Source organism: Melospiza melodia, chromosome 9 (assembly GCF_035770615.1).
Source record: "Melospiza melodia melodia isolate bMelMel2 chromosome 9, bMelMel2.pri, whole genome shotgun sequence".
Lineage (NCBI taxonomy): Eukaryota > Metazoa > Chordata > Aves > Passeriformes > Passerellidae > Melospiza > Melospiza melodia.
Window position 1 is genome coordinate 7623702 of NC_086202.1, and position 17971 is coordinate 7641672.

At 34.6% G+C, this 17971-nt stretch overlaps 1 protein-coding gene across 4 annotated transcripts in view; it reads right to left on the minus strand.

Annotated features, from left to right (window-relative positions):
* ATRNL1 (attractin like 1) overlaps window positions 1–17971 on the minus strand; it is a 428637-nt gene that overhangs the window by 293503 nt on the left and 117163 nt on the right. For all 4 annotated transcript variants that reach the window (XM_063163139.1, XM_063163138.1, XM_063163141.1 and 1 more), the window contains exon 20: window positions 5400–5493. In XM_063163139.1, coding sequence (XP_063019209.1) covers window positions 5400–5493 — 94 coding nt within the window. The remainder of the gene's footprint in view (window positions 1–5399; window positions 5494–17971) is intronic.

Here is a 17971-nt window from a genome sequence, read left to right on the forward strand (position 1 = left end):
GGCATAGGGACAGAACAGAATGAAGTCTCAAGGTACAAAGCTCTTTGCAAGGTGCTTTGCAGCTTCTCCCGCATGCTCACTTCTGCTCTGAGAGCACTGTCTTCTAGGAATGACATTCCAACTCTCATTTTTTATTTCTGCAAAACTGAACAATTTCCTGAATAAAATGTAATGTTTATGTAACAATGCTTAACAAAGTGTAGTTTCACTTACAGATAGCCTGCAACTCTGAAAGATCCCAGAGAGCCTCATGAACTTTACATATAATATACTGAATATACCAAAGCAGACAAAGTGAGCCTACTGCGGAACAAAAAAAATCAACAGAAAGGCCAAGAGTGACATACAATACTGCCAAAACCCGTATTTTCCTTTTCTTCAAATTTTAGATCTCAAATGTTTCAAGTGCCTTCTGAGGGTTTGAGCCATTAGAGTGCATTTGGGTCATGCTCTGAAGCTTTGATATTAGACATATTTTTTAAATGAAAGCTGCAATTTAAGAAAAAATGATTGATGTAAGAAACATGAATTAAAAGAAAAAAATAGCTCAAATCCTTGAAAGATCTGACAATAATTACTACATGTAGAGCAGAAAATGAGTACATTTAAAACATAAATGTACTCATAAATGTTGAAGTAGGAGTTTTATTTTATTGTTCTCCTTAGAAACCTAATGATCCAGCACTGTGAGAACTAGCTGAGAGCATGAACCTGTCCTTACAGAGGCAAGCTGAAATTTTCAGGCAGTTAAATAAGAAGAGAGGCAGTTGCTAAACCCACCAACATTGCTAAACTCACCAGTAGCTACATGACAGATTTTGCTGTAATTCTCCACCAAACGTCACAGGTAATGGAGTAACATGCATTAGCATGTCAAACTTTCCTCTTAAACTAAAAAATCAAGGTCTGGACTCAGCAGGAATAGGTAGAAAACATCTCCTATCAAATACAATCAAATATGTTAAACTAATGGTGAAATATTATCAAATGACAGAAATACAGGGAAAAGCGTTGAAGTCAGGGAAAAAAAAAAACCAAAATGCTGTTCCTGTGGTAATTTAAACCACTAAATATTATACTTTTAAACTTTACTTTAGAAAACCACCAACCACCATGGTAACCAGTATTAAATGGATTATACCCTCAATCAGGAAAAGGCACTTTCTCAATAGAGCAAGGGGTTTTTTATTAAATTTCCAGCAATAAGAATTCCTTTTTGTCTATTTGGCTTTGTGATTTGTGTGTGTATCTGTGATAAAGGAAGTTCAAATCAAGTGAATTTATTATATGATTGCTGCCAATTCTTCTCCTACTGAAAAGCAGCAAGAGAAGCTCTGTGTGGAAATAATTGGGAAAAGATTTACTCTGCTATCTGAAAATAAAGCTGCAGTGATATCAATAGAATGGGGAATTTGACTCTTAACCCAGTATATTTTTTTACCTGTAAGGTTATTTGTACCATTCTGTGGAGGGAAATTATACAGAAGAGTATGGCTGGATATTTTAAAATCTTATTCTTATGTGCAGCAGACTATCAATAAGTGCTTATTTTTTATGCACAGATCCTTACATTATTAAATAGCTATTTAAAGCTTACATACAGGAAAGATTTTTACCAAATAAATACCGTATATTTTCATAAATAAAATAGTATTTCTTCCACTTTTACATCAGGGGTATGTCTAAGAAATCAATGGTCTGGACACTTGAGCAATACATTTTATAATCTTGAATTTATCCTTCTTACAACTATATAAAATATACTACGAAATATGAGATTTGAAATCATACTTTTCCCCCAGTATTTTCCTTCCAACAAGTAATGCTTCACTACAGAGGTTTTGAAGCCAAATTTTAGCCCAGTTCTTACATTGTGATGAGGAAAGCTACAGACACATCACCAAGTGAAGGCTTTCACCTGCAAGAGCCCAGACTTACTGAAACTTCTCAAAGAATTACTTAATTACTCACTTGATCACATAATTTTAATATTTTTCTTCCTTGCCTCCAGCAAAATTTCTCTCATTTAATATCAAAATTTGAACTTTGAAACATCCCCTTTACATTTTCTGCACATTCCCACAAACTTATTCCCTGAAAAGTTCCCTGTGCATAATCCTGCATATATGGATACTCCAAAACATATGGAATTTTGAAAACCTCTGTCAACAGAATTCTATGAGAAAATAAAATCAGCAGCCAGTAAATCAAATGTTAGAGAAAATTAAATAAAACAACTGCCTTGAAGCAATAGTTTCCCCCGAAAATATGGTTTAAATCACCATGATTTTCCTGTTAATACCAATTCCATATTTCATTTTCAAAAAATTAAGGGGAAAAACAAGAAATCAAGTATTTTTATTTGTATCTAGTATTAATATTTACAGTCTAGTTACTTAGAATAATCAATCCATTCCAATAATTTCTTCATGATCAGGAGATTACTAAAAGTTTTTACCAACTGAAACGACCAACTTAACAGAAATAAAAATATTAACATTTAACAAATATATGATCGTGTGAAATGATCATATGACCATGATCATATATGGTCATTTAAGAAACATTGTAAGGTTGAATACAAATGTGTAAAAACTTTACAACTTTACTAATTTTAATTTCAAATGGCACTGTGCTGCATGCCATCCAACAGCACAATCAAGGATTTAATGCAACTGAGAGATGGGTATGCTAAAAATACACAAATAAATAAAAATAAAATAAATAAGATCTTACATGAAAGTACAGAGTTGATAAAGTAGGGAGGGAGAAATAAAATAAAAATAAAAAATGTTGTAAACTTTCCCAGATTTCATAAAATCTCTGCCCACAAGGCACAACAGAGCCCTGCAGCTATGACTTCTTAATCAATAGGATTCTTGACAGAAATATCAATCCATCTTTCCCACTGAACAGCCAGAGTTTGGAATTTTCATTGAAATACTTATTTTAGCAAACCACAAGGTTGTAGGTTTGCTGCTGAGGTTTTTAGCCTAGTCAGTAGCAAAATAACCCCAAAAAATTCATCCAGAGCAATGGAGAGCAGTATTCCCACTTTGATTCAAGTTTCAGATTATTTATACAGAATATAATAAAGTAATAAACACAAGGAAAGCATTGAGCTGATTTTAGTTTCTCCTTATCGACTAGATAATGACTGCATATATATCTTATGATACATTCAAGAGAGGTTGTGAGTGTACAAAATATTTTTAAAGAGGAAATAGTTTTCTATTTTTTTAAGCATAATACAAAACAAATCAAGCTCATATTCTTCATATTAAGTTTAGAATGAGCATGGGACTGCATTCAGTGACTCATTAGTGATTGGTTTTTAAAATTATTTTTTAATGCTCTTCATCTCCTGATGTTCTAATGAAATAGATAAAAAAATATTTGATTGAAACTTCCATACATGAGTGAATCACTTCTAAACAGCCATGAGAGTGAAATGACACAGTCTAACTATTTCCTCCAACTCAAAATCTGTGGTTATTTGCTTGAGTACCCATGAACCCAACAGATATAAATTATTTCATCCCAAAAAACTCACCAACACTTAAAATATCAAATGCTTAAACACCATAGCTTGCCCTGGACAAGCCTTTGATTTGTGTATGAATCTAGAACAGGAACGCATTACATGTGACTAAAAAAGAGATTTTTCTGAAACTCCAATTTTAAGTTCACTCTTGAAAAGTCAAAATTCAAATTTCTGTTTCATCTGTGTTGTGGAATTGCTGTAACTTCTGATGAGGGAATTCCACAACTAGGAAAACCTTTTCTCTTCTAGTTCAGTAAGTGGGGTAAAAGAACCTTTTAGGATAGACAAACTCAGGACAGCAGACTGATACAGCTGAGCAGCACAACCACTCACATGAGACAAAAGTTCCAAATCAGAGTGGAATAAACAGTGATGAAACAGACACAGGAACAAATAACACCAACAACCACAGAGATGCATGAAAGACAGGCTGGGGTGAAGGCCTGAAAAGGGTTCCTTATGTGCAGGGTAGTCAGTAAAGAACTGGCATTTTCAGCACTGAAACTGTTTTCTGTGGTTCAGGTGTTACCAAGGACAGAGGAGAAATTGTTGTCTTTTTCTTCCTGTTCTTTGTATAGTCCGAATGGCATCAATTCAAGTCCAGAGCTGGTAGCTGATAATCAGATCACTCATTAACACCTAATACTGATTAATTGTATGGGCACAAAAAGAGGGAAAAAAGACTTCTCAGTGAAGACTTAATTTGGAACTTAAAGATATTATCATTCCAGCTTTTGTCATGATAAAATTTCATCACTTAGTCCTAATCTTGATTTCCCATCTCATCCTGAGAGTCTTCAATTAGCTGGACACCAAGTCCCAGGGGAACAGTAGAGCTGGCAGCACAGCTCTTTCTCACGGATATACACAGATCCTCTGCATCAGAAATTTTTGTTTCTTTACAATTTATCAAGCAAAGTGTTACAGGTAGGATCCAGGCCAGTTCATTGAGTCTATCAAAGACAAATTCACAAATCCAGTGTAAGTGGATGTCCTGTGGCAGGCAGAGCAGAAGCTCCTGGCAGCTTCCCCGCTGGGGAGGAGTCAGCTGGATTCATGTGCCTTCTCCCCAGTTCCAAACAAAACTGCTAAGGTAAGTTTGTTGTCAGACACTATTAAAATAATTAAAACTGCAAAATTAATAAAGTTCCTATTTTAAATAACATGGTGTACCTGATAGAACAGACTGAAAGAAGCATCTTAACTTTAAGGCTATTCACAATTAACTTCAATGTGCTATTTGTACTATTTGATAAGTTACTCCACTTCAGCACTTGATTGTTCTCAGGACTCCATTTGTTGTGAAGGTGCAAACTCTTCCTCTAAAAACAAGAGGCTATTGCAGTCCAAAAAAAGAGTACTTTCCATGACAGGTCTACACATTCCTATGGTCTTGATTTTATGATGTGGGAAAATGTCTAAAACACCTTAGTATGGTTCCAAAACCCTAGAAATTATATCACTGTAGATTCCCAACAAAATAAGTGACAAACGTAATTAATGTAATTACCAACTCACATGATTTTTTTTTTCCTTACACTAATGTTTTAAAACCTTAAGAGAAAGGAAGATAAATAGAAGTAATACAAGTTTGTTCTTGGAAAAAAAATTGATTTTTAAAAAGTCTTCAGAACTTTCAAAACATTACAGAAATTTGTGATGTAATTCTTTTAACTAAAATCTAAGTAATAGTGAAATTTCCTGAGAAATGTAGGGAACACTACATCCACCACTAAAGCATCTGCAGGTCAATCACAAAACCCAGTACCAAAACAACAATATGAAATGGGAAAAATAGTGATTATTCACTAATCAAGGGTTGTAATAACTTTAGGCTACATTTAATTGTACTCACAGTTGACACTGGTCTCCTTTGATTCCCTTGGTTGTGCAGAAACATTTTCCTGTTTGCATGTGACAGATATTTGCATGTCCACTGCATGTGCAAGCTGTAAAACCAAAAAGGAAAAATGAGATTTCCTCACTCATACTTAATTTGATAATTAGGTGAATATTCTTAGATTTTAATACTTCATCCCAAACACATTTCCCACAAGCTCTATTGAAATATATATCTAGTACTACTTCAGTTATAATGTTTTTCAGAAAAATTCACTAGCATATCACTTACTTTATTTTCTGCAGAGTTAAAAACTATTCCTGCATCATTAGAGGCTGCCCTCCACACCTTAAGTAACAGCAGTTTGAGGAAAGCAATTAAAATCTACCATTTCAATGTGCAACCCAGAAAATTATTCATAATTCATCTAGGCTACACAGGGTGAAATCCTGACCAATGACAAAATCCATTTAGCTTGAAATGTCTAATTAAAGTGTCATTGCAGATGTTTGGCAAGAGATCTAATATAATTGGAACTCTTGCTATTTTGAAAAGTGAACAAAAAGAAATCTCAGAAACCATTTGAACAAAGGCAGAGCAAACACTACAGGTATAGTCCTCAAGAAGAGTTTTCTAGAAGCAGACAACTTTTAAAGCTCCTGGAATCTGAACTGAAGGAGAATCACAGGAACAACATCACCCCCCCACTCCACTTCGGGGCCAAAGAAATTCTCTCCACATTGGTCTGCTCACTGCCACTCTTGCTGCCTGATAGATTCTCACCTCAAAAACATTTTACAAATCCCAGTTCTTGAGCTCTCTTCTTCCTTTTCCTTTCCACGTTTATTTGAATTTCTATCTTGTTTAGGCAGCCATTGTTTATTCCTAACCAAGTGTACCAAACTTACTAATCTCTCCCTGGTAAATGTGTCAATACATCCCCACATCAATGGAATGACTCCCTACTAATATTCACATCACACCCAAAGTCTTTCTTTAATCCAAAGTAACTCTGAACCCACCATGATGTTCATATTAGGCTTTCACTGAAGTTTTAATTATGACTAAGATAAAGGATTTAATATACGAGGTCCTGCTTGGGAACAGATATGGTACCAAGTGGTGACCTGTATAAGATAAAAGTTTATTCTCTGTTTTATAATCTCATATTGAATTCCTATCACAGACTGAGTTTTAAACTTCCCTTATACTGATAAGGAATAACACACAATAAATCCTTCTTTGACAGTGTCCCATCCCATACACACTCTCACCTCTTTGCCACAGCCTAAGACAAACAGAGAAAAAGGTACAAGACAATGTAAAGCCTAATTAAATGTAAGATATTATTGAAATAATATGCCCATTTCAGGACTTGGTTTGTTCAGCCCTCAGAGCTCATTAAATAGCCAGCTGAACTTAAAGAAGAATTCTTACTAAGGAGGTGCCAGGCATTCAATCTGTCTGCAAGAAACACCAGAAATTTCTGTGCAGCACATAGCGATCTGTGATGTTTTTCTCTGTTTCATAAAACAACACCTCTGAAAAATACCTGCAGTTACCACAAAATCCTACATGTTGTAATTCTGCTATCCTCTTGACACTCTACATTAAATGTTCATTGAAGTGCTGCCACTACATTATCAGTTAGGTTTTTCCAAATCCATTCATGTTTTCCACTCTACATTTATAGAATTATTATTTAGGCACTTTAAGCTGGAAAAGCCTCTTCACAAAAGTTAATTTTAATTGTGTAAGTCTTTGCAATGCTTTCAGTGAAAAATACAGGAATATATTTTTAGTATCTTATTCTGCTTATAGTTAAGTACTCTTCACAGTGATGCTCCATTACAAGACAGCACAAAAGTTATAAAGGAGCTAAAAGGGTAAATCCTGAAGCACATTCCAAAAGCTGTCAGTGTTTTCACAAATATAAAAGCTATTGCAAACTAACCTTAATTGATTGCTCCCATAATTATTGCTCATTTAACAGGAAGTAGATCACAAATGTGGAAGTGGAAAACATAAGTGATTATATAGCAGCAGCTCTTCAGTGAACATTTATTACTCTCATTCAGCAAGTTCCTATTAACCTCACTGTTCCTGGATAATACCAGGGGAAAAGACAACACCTTTGCTTTACTTTTTAAATCTAGAAAAAAAAATCTGTTTCACAGAAATGAAAGCATATTTTAATATGCTTTTTATATGCAGGTAATTATCTAGGGTTTGCAAGTGTGTGATAAAAAATGGATTCCTATCCATCTGTGGATCTCTATGTGGGAGTAAACAAAAAAAAATTCATTTCAGCCATTGCTGCTGTTACTGAAGCAAATGTGAGTGCATGCAATCAAAAAATGCAATAGCAGAGCAGGATGATATTTTAGGATATTTGGAAGAAGACTGACATTCTTCCATTACCCCAATATTTCTGTATTCCTCTATACATATTTTCTTTATAATTTTCTATTTGTTTCTCTCTGGTTAACCACTTTCAGTGAATGGTTACTCCTGGGATAATAATGCAGCCAACAGTTAAAACTGCAGCTAAGGTAGGATCTTTCCCAGCCTATTGCTACTTAAACTAGACCAAGTCTTGGGATCAGTTTTAAAATCATATTTTGTACCAATCATTGTCAGCTGGCAGAAATCGGGAAAAGAGATTCAATTTATATTTTCCATACTTTTCTGAGGCCAACACTTGAGTTCATTCACTGAAAGGGGTGTCAAGAACTAGAACAGGCTGCCCAGGGAAGTGGTGAATTCACTGTTCCTGGAGGGATTGGAGATGTGTGGATGTGGCACCTGGGGATGGGGGTTAGTGATGGGCTGGGCACTGCTGGGGTAATGGTTGGACTGGATGAGCTTAGAGGTTTTTCCCAAACTAAACAGTTCCATGATTTTGTGTACTTTCTGCTGCACCTTTGGACAGAAAAAGTGAGTTCAGACAACCTCAAGTCTTCCCATAATAATTCTGTGCATTCATCTCCTACTTGGGTTTATATCATGCATGCCTGCTAACTTAAATACTTAATTATCATGCTTTTACCAAGAATTAAATATTTAAAATAAATAATCTACGGCTCACAATAAAAATCTGCATAAAAGGTAGAATTTAAACATTTCTTTTGTTATTTTTTACATATTAAGTGAAATGATGACATTAGAGCTTTAAAAACAAGAAGAAAACAACTCATCCTTGCAATACCTACTCTATTTTAGGGAAATAGCAGCTCAAAATACTCTTTTGTACAACATGCAGATTCTAAGTGGAACAGAAAGATTATATGAAAACAATATAATCCAGTAGAGCAAATCCATGCTGCAAAATCACAACCCTATAGAATTTATTAAATAATAAATCCACTGTATGATTGATTCCAAGTTGCCAGCTCAGCATATAAATGTTCTTGCTGACAGCAAAAGAATACCCATCACCATTTCCATGCAGTGTGCATTTTAAACAATTGAATTTAAACACTGATTGCTTAGCCCCCATCTCCAACATACAGCTGCAAGAGCATTTTTGCTCTCAAATGGAGCTCACTACAGATGGGGATTTAAGTAAATATGTTTGCTTACATGGAAGGTTGCTACACCAGAGCTGTACATGGATAATTACCATAAGACACCTTGCTGATGGTTTTTAAAGGAAAGCTATGACAATACCTTTAAATACTGAGGTGTGATACTTTGTTAATTTTTTCTAACATTCAAGGCATACATTAAATCAAAAGAAAAGGAAATAGAGCATTTCTTGTAGATTAGGCTAAGTAAGAAATAGCAAGTATAAACTTCTATTAGATCCAAAATTTTAATGCTCAGTTTCCCTGTAAATGTTCACCCATGTAATCTATTAGTCTACTCATATGGCAACTGCCCTACAGAGACTATTTTCTACATTAGGAATATTGCAAAACTGTCTAGTCACTTAATTCTCTAGAAATGTGTATTTAGCTAGAAGCCCCTGATACCCTTTTCACATTCAACAATTGCTTTTATAGGAAATACATCCATTCAGCCTTTGAGACAGGAAATCTAAAAGCAAAAAGATGTGCCCAATAACACTTCTGCAATATCACCAAGTAGCATTAAAATTAAGCTAAAGAACTGCTGTGAAGGCAATGACCAATAAAACCAGGAGTACAAAAAACAAAAAGAGAAAAAGCAAAAAGATGCTATTAGAACATACTGCTGTACATGCAGTAATGGAATTGTCATTTTACAGTGACAGGATTATCCTCCAAAATAAATCAGTCTTAATAGAAAAATTAACACATATAGGACTAAATTTCTTGTTTTACCGTGTGATTTATATTTCTTTGGTCTCAAATTAATTTATTTTTATAGTAGCCTAATAGCACAAAAAGAAAAAAACACAAGTGTACTACCACAGTGCTAAGGACTGTGAGACAGAGAGAAAAGGCAAACAGAATAGATAAATATTTTGGATTCCTGTCACTCAGATACCCAACTTTAAGTCATATTAAAACACAGACAATTTCACTCGAGCTTGAACTAACACTACTGAGATCATGTGACCACTGGTAAGGCAATTATTTTTTCCTGAAAAGCAACAGTCAACAATCTGGAAATCACAGGTGTCACTTCCTTCGCTTTCATGAGTAAACATACATTCCAGAAGTGGGATATTTATCCTAATAAACCCAGAAACAACAGACAGGCTGATTATCTGTGGCAGAAATCAAAATTTACTTTGGTTCAACCTAAAGACAAACTTCTTCAATTAAAGGCTTGTATTTGTTCTTTAGCCATTTTTGCTCTGGTAAAATGGCCCTGCGGTGTTTCTATTTCATTATTCCTTCTGTTCAAAGCATTCATCCTGAAAAGTGAACTGATTTCTTTTGTTTATTTGTAATAAATACCTCTCAAGCAATCACAGTAAAGCTGTCTTTAATCATCAGCAAGTAACAGTATAAAGACAGCTTGGAAAATCATAATTTTGCTTTATACAAGTAGATAATGAAAATGCAACACATGAGATTAACACTGAAAGAAAGACAGGATCTTTTTTCTTGTTAGGAACTGAGCAGAATCTTAAACAATTAACAAGAGTAATGCTGTGCCTGAATTTCTCATGCCAATACTGAGCCATTGCACAGAATTTTTACAGCTTGCTGTTGGAATAATATGCATTTTCTACCAAAAAACATGCTGAACAAAAACACTGTCACATGAACTCACAAAATACAGTAGCAGCACTTTCATGTTTTCCATGTTAATCTGTTTGAAAAACTGAAACTTTTACACTAGCTTTGAACATAGAAAAATGAAAAATTCCAAGGGAAATTATTAATACTACTTTATTTGGAGATAAGTTTAACATGTCATACTTATCAGTTTCCTTTTCATTCTTTACACTTATTCATATTTCTAAACATAATATTAATATTAGTTGCCAAAAACTAAATTGCCTACAAACTTAGACTGGGCTAACCTACAGATTTTAAGAGTTCAACTCAAAACTGAAGTCTATATCTGATGTATGAGACAGTTTTTACATATCCAAGCATTTAAAGAGACCCTTCACAAGAGTCAAAATATCTCTTCTTAAATAACTCTTAATTTTCCTCAGCTGTGAAAAGATTTCTCACATGAAAACACAAGAGAAAACTGGAATTACTTAAAAAGGAATTAATTTCAGATCTGACAGACAAACTTTTACCAGCTTTAGTAAAAACTAAAATAGTCAGTCTTGACAGTTATTCACAAAGAGAAAACATAAAATGAAGATTTTTGATACCTTTATGGTCTAATGTCCGTATTGAGATGTGTTTAAGACTTTTTCAGACAATAGAAGGCCCAGTACCTACTATTATTATTGTTGTTGTTGTTGTTGTTATTATTGTTATTATGTCTTTTTAAATTTTAAGACAGCAGCTTCTGAACTATTTTGGAAATTTTGGTCAAAAAGGTCCTTTCATCAAAAGGCTGTTAGTTTTTTCCCCATTCTCTCTAAAGAGAACACTTTGGAAGTTATAACAAAAAAAATTAGAAAGATTATTATAAAGCAGTATGAAATGCAAAAGTATTTAAAAGCATTCAAATGTTATTCATAGCAGCCTTAAAGGTAAGAAAAAATTCCAATCTAAGGTGAAAAACATCTGAAGTCAACAACTGGTGATTGCAACTATTTGTGTGTATGTGGTCATTCAGAGTAAAAGCCCAAAGAAAAGAAATGATTTCTACAATTTATCAAGCAAAAATGCCACGAAATGTAAAGAAGTCAGCAAATCATTTCCCTCCCTTAGCCATTAGGATGTACAAAATACAACTGATTTTTAATGTATTCCATTGCAAGGGAGGCTTTTTTTTTCCCCTAAATTACTAATGTGGTCTGGCATCATAATGTATTTCATTTAGCACTCAGAAAATGAAGACAGAATCAACTGCAATCAAACTGAAATGCCATTACAAGTTTTTTTGAGGATCTTCATTCGATCAGTTGAGGGATGAGTTGCACAATGTCTCAAAATCTATTTTCTCACCAGCTATGGGGGGTCCCAAGTCCCCTCTAGGGAAAGGGGTGACATTTCAATCCAAAACACATGTAGAAGGGGAGATGCAGAAATTAGAAACAAGCAAAATTCCTACTTTTTCTATTGCATTTGGGATGAGAAGACTGGCTTTAGTCAAAAGCTTATTTGAGGATCAAGTAACAGTGATTTAAGAAAATGTCATCTTCAGCTTGCAGCTGCCTGCCCCCAGTGCCCCCTGAGCCAGACACAACATCTATGTGAGCTCTTGACATCACCTTCAATCCAGGGTAAAATATGTTTGTTTATCAAAGCCTGACAAAATCAGTACATTTCTAGACAGCTGAAAGTTTCTAAATCATGTCCTGCCTATCTCCTCTAGGAACATCATTTGGAAACCAATGGATTTACACATTTCATTAGGAAGGTGAACATACTGATACAAAGCTCAGACAGCACATCAGAAATACATTTTATAAGTGTTCCTTACCACATAAAATAAGTTTATAGCATGTAAACCTGAAAAAAAAACCCACAAAAATAAGAATGCAGAGCAACTGGTTCATCATTGTCAGAAATCGTGCTCCACAAGAGCATGCAGGAGGACTTGATCACTAACATCAGTGAGAGCAAGAGAATTGTCATTAATCATTACAAGAAGATTAAATAAGCACAGAGATAAAGGAATATAATATAAATCAAACGGCTGTATCTCTTCAATATCTGTAAAAGCTATAAGTGGTGATCAATTAAAGGATGCCTGAATTCAAAGTTCTCAGGGTAAGATGCTGAACAAGCACAAAATGCCTGCTACTTACACAGATTAAGATAGCACAAGTTGTTCTTATACTTTTTATTATTTCAGATATTTTTGTTGCATAGTAGACCTCAGGAACAGTTTAAATTAAGGTCTTTTCATTTTTCTTTTCAAAAAAGCTGCCTTGTTCCCACTCCACTAGAGTAAATTAGAATTAACTTTGCTGGATGGAGAAGTTACACAAAGCAGCCTAGTGTAGCCATCAGGCTTAAGGAACAAAAGTGTAGTTGATAAAATTGGTTACTAGTGATTTAACTACACAATTACACTGTGATTGTTCAGGATGGAAATAAAACTTTCTTAGGCAAGAAAAAAAAGTCGGTGGTTCCCCACAACCAATCATTCCAACAGCAATCCTAAGGTGATGCTTGAATCAGTTTGCCATGCTGACTGCTCCTAAAATCACATAATTCTGCTATGAGAACACACATCCTGGTTTAGGAAGTAAAGGCAGATTTGGAGAAACAAGAGGTAGCTTAAAACAGTTGTACTTGACAGAAAGTTTATAAAAGTCTTCTGTATGCAGTCAAGGGAAAACATCAAAAATGTTAAACATATTGAACAGGCATCGTGTCAAAACCTTCTGAAATCCCACAGTCACACAAATAATATCTCTCTGGAGGTTAATCATGCTACATTTAACAGTTTTCTTCTTTTTTCCTCTCATAAAATTATGAGCATCTGAATGTCTATTGATACTTGACAATTGTACTTTCGCTGAAGTGTAACACCGGGTCCTTCACTTAACATTATTCTAAGTAGGTTATGGAATACAAATGTATCTATAAAAAGTTTCCTAATTTTAGTTTGAGTTTTTTGTTTGAACTTACAATTAATTGTGCTAGAAATCATACTTTACAATATAGCTCTAATCTACAAAAAAAAAAAACTCAAAAAAAATTATCTGTGTACACAAAAATTAACAGCATATTGAGAAGTTTTCTTAGCACATTTTGCTTGGCAGTCAAAAAAAAATGGAACAGTAATTTTTAAAGATGCCTTTTTCCAAGTTCCTCAACAAAGTTTTTCCAATGGCAATCCATTTCTGGTTTAGTAGCACAGGACTGATTTTGAACACATTCTGATTGAAGTGAATCTAATTTAAATTCATAACTAAGCCCAAAACCAGGCTTCACTCAAAGTCCAGACTATCTTGGATACTGTTCAATAAAGAGCATTCATTAAAGGAAGGAAAATAAATTTTCAAATCACCTTTGGGGAAAAATGTCTTTTTAAAAGAGTGTTTATTCTGACTGTTCAAAATCTGCATAAAGCAACACGAGGCTTTTCTTGAATTATTGTGCTAGAATCCCTTTTCTTTGTGTTTCATATGAACCAAGAAGCCCTTTTCCTTCTACTAAAACTAAATTCCAGCATTTTAGTTAATACTATTATAAGGTATTTCATTTTGAAAAACCAAGGGATTGGTGTCATCTCTATTCAATACTGAATGGTAAAAAACAAATTAGGGAAAACAAAACAAAATACCACTACTACTGCAAAATGGGATTTCTTGACAGTCCCTTCATTCATCAAAGCCTTCTGCTATTTTGTTTGTACAGCATGAACAAAATCATGTTACCTGCTGGAACTTAGCATGTGAGATTTTCTTTGTCTGAATAATCTTAAATTATAGCTTCTTATCACAGAGTTTTGCTGTGAACTTGTAACACACTGTTTCTTATAAACCAAGGTACAAGCAAACAGGTTTTTTAAATTTAGCTCCGAAATTATAGTACCTGAAGACAGTACAGAGCACACTATACTCTTTCTTCCACCAACTTCCAACATTTACCCATTTTTATATAAAATGTCTTTATTCACATAGGCTCCTGTGGTCTTGTGTCATAAACATCCAACCCACTGAAAATCCTTTTTTTCTATACTAACCTTGAAGTGCCTGGACTAAAAGATACTTGTGATTTTTTACTTTCATACTTAGTCACTGTGAAAAGGGAGCTTCTAGAATACAATATTTAACCTAATACAAAGTTTCCTGTAAATTTCAGACAGCTAAAGATGGAATGCCAAATGTGTAATCTTGTATCAGTGAAGTCCAAGTACAATTACCTACATGCCAGACATTAAAACAGCTAAGCAGAAAAACTATATCAAACCTCTGTATCCCAAGCTGCCATTTCATACTCTAAGAGTCAAAACTCCCATTTGGACATCTGTTCTACTTTAGGAAGATGCAGAAGTAAATGTTTTTGCTGACATTTATACTGCTAATTGAGGATATTTATGCTTCCTACATTTCTGGTTTTTTGCAGCAGACATCAGTTAAAAGCTCTTAGCTCTCATTGTTAGTCCTACCTTAAACAGGATGCATAGCCCTAGAATATAAGATTTTGGACCAGAAACCTTTTTGAAACAGAACTGTGTGTTGTAGAAGGAAAAAAGTCCAAGTTTACAGCTGTCTCTTGATGAAGTTTTAAATGCAAGACTTTCTCTCTGCTTTTTGGACTCCAAAAAGTCCCTTCTCAGGCCAACAGCACCTGCATAACTTTTCCTGTTGAAATAGCATCATCCATCAGTTCCTGAAGGTGTGTTTTTGTCTCCAGGTGTTTTAAGACCAAAACTCATAGAAAAATGGCAGCATATTTGATATTTACTAAACAAAACTATTCTTAAGGAAACAATTCCATATTTAGGTTTACTGTCTTAAATAAAGTCATACAAATTTATATTCAGATGCTTTATATTTGATGCTTCTCTACCTGCCCTATGCAATCCCAAACTACAGCTAATTCTAAAGCTACATAGCAATAGTGTTAAAGTGAAAAATTACGACTGCTGCTTTCTGTTCACTCATTCCTTAAATAACTTTTTGAAACCTTGAAAAATAAGCCTAAATGTAAATTAGCAGGTACCTTTCTATCAACTACATACACCATTATTTTTTTAAAAAAGAAGTAAATAAAAAACTTTTCCTTGTCATGTTATCAACTTTTGCCTTTATGAAAGACAGGTTGCTTTTGGAAGTGTATGAAATTATGTAATCTGCTGTCCATCACATTTCATATACAAATGCTGTGTACATATTCATGCATACATTGTAACTACATTCTAAGAATATGGCTGGGGAGCAAGCAAAGACATCCTGCTTATGTCACCCTGGGCTCTATGGGCCAATTTTCCTGGGATCTATTTTCAATTAGTTTTCCTTAGCACATTTCTCATATTTTTCCATAGACAGCCTAATTCAAACTGATTCCTTTGTGGCTAAAAATCAGAATGGATATTACCCTAAAGTATGTGCATTAGAGTGGGTTTTGGTGTAGGCATCCCATCTAAGGAACCCCACAATTACTTTAAGGTAATCAAACTGGATTCTTTTTTTAAATATCTGACACACTGATTGCCCTCTATGCTCTACAGGAAGAGAGCTCTGTCTGTTCTTGAGGGTGCCCATGGCAGCTTTTCACAGTCTTTCTTTTGGAGAAGAAAGGAAGGAAATCAGAATCAGCTCCTCCACAGAGAGGCATGATGAAAACACATTATGAAGGTTGCCACTGCTGAATAGGTAAAAGTTATAGAAATAGTGCCAGAGAAAACAATTTGTAAAGTCACCCATTAGGCACCTTTAAAAGTTAGCTAGAATCCAAAATGCAAGGAGAACATTGTCAATCTGCTGCCAGGATGAGTTTAACATCTTTCTCATGTCTCTCTTTCACAGACACTTGAAGTAATGGCTTGTGGCACCCTTGGCCTCTTCTCTCAAAACCCCTCATCCCAGCTGTCAGTAACTCAGCAGAATAATCACATTTTCAGAAGAACAAGATTTGAACACCATGGAAGAGCATTCTTCAGATATAACTTCAGTGACAACACATCACTAATAAGTTTTAGTTTTTATTCTTTTAACCAACACAAATAATCACAAATATGTACCTATACACCTAATCTACTGCTGGGTTAAATTTCACAAAAATCCTTCAACCTAAGGTACTTCTAAAGTAATTCTGACAACTTAGTATTTTATTGATACCTGTCTGATTTACTTTTTTAATGTCTTGAGGCATTTTCTGTAGTTAAATGCCAGTTGGATGGCTCATGTCTAGAAGCCAAAGTTTATGTGGAATGCTTTCAAGCAGCAGCACGTGTAGATGTATGCACATATGTGTACAAATACAGGTGATGCACACATGGTGTCTATTTGCTAAAAACATACTGACTTTTGATAATGGTTTGAAGACCTCATAAAAAAATCAAATGTTTCCAGTGAAATGTTAACTTTACCTTTCCAAAAAGAATGATTACAAACCAAACATGGGGGGAAGCTGCTGCCTTTGGTATTGCAAGTGTCCAATGTGTGATAACAGAGAAAGGAAAAGATTATAAAGGCAACAGAAATGCTGCAGATTTGCTTAAAAAATGCCACCCCAACAGGCTGTGGTTGGAAGCTTTTACAGGATGGTGATCAGTGTCTCAGGTGCCTTTAAGGGCTGCTTAGAGAACAACCAGTGCAAGTTAAGACAATGCTCCTGCTGTGCTGGGACTCTCAGTCTCCTCCTGCAAAAGCAACAATGGCAGCACAATTCAGGGAAAACTGAATGCTGCTTGGAGTGTTATCCCATTATTAAAGAAAATGACAATACAGCAAAATGCTTACATTATCTTATTATTATTATTAAATATATTATACATTCATTGCGTGTGTCATCAGTTACTGTAAAGAATCTTTTCCTGGCATCTCATAAATAGTAAGGATAATTTTTTAAAATACCATGCATAAAGAAAACGTCAAGGTGATAAGCAGCTAGAGCAATTTCGTTAACACTGACAACTAAGTAGTGATTAATAAATTTGAAAATAATACTAAAAATCATCACTAAGATGGAACAAAATTGCTCCAAGAAATCTCCTATAGTGGGGGTTTTTTTGGTACATAAAGTACCAAAAAAAGTGCAGTCTGCAGTACACATACAACTCTATTTTTTTCTAGAATTTCTATTTAAAAACTGCATATTTCCCAGAAATGCAGCAGGTAACAGAGCAAGACCCTGAAGAAAACAAGAGAAACCATCAAGACAGCAAGCCAGGACCTGTTCCCACCTACAGTCAAAGATGTTTTATTTCCAAAAGCCAATAATATTCAAGAATGAATTTTCTGTTAACTGAATTTCAGTATTCATACCTTCAAAATCATCCCTCAAATGGGACTAGAGCAAAATCTAGAAAAAAAATCTAAGTGATTTAGAATATCTGCTTTCAAGCTCTTCAGCACCTCAGACTGAAAGGCTGCCCAGGTGTCCCAGGAACAGACAAGG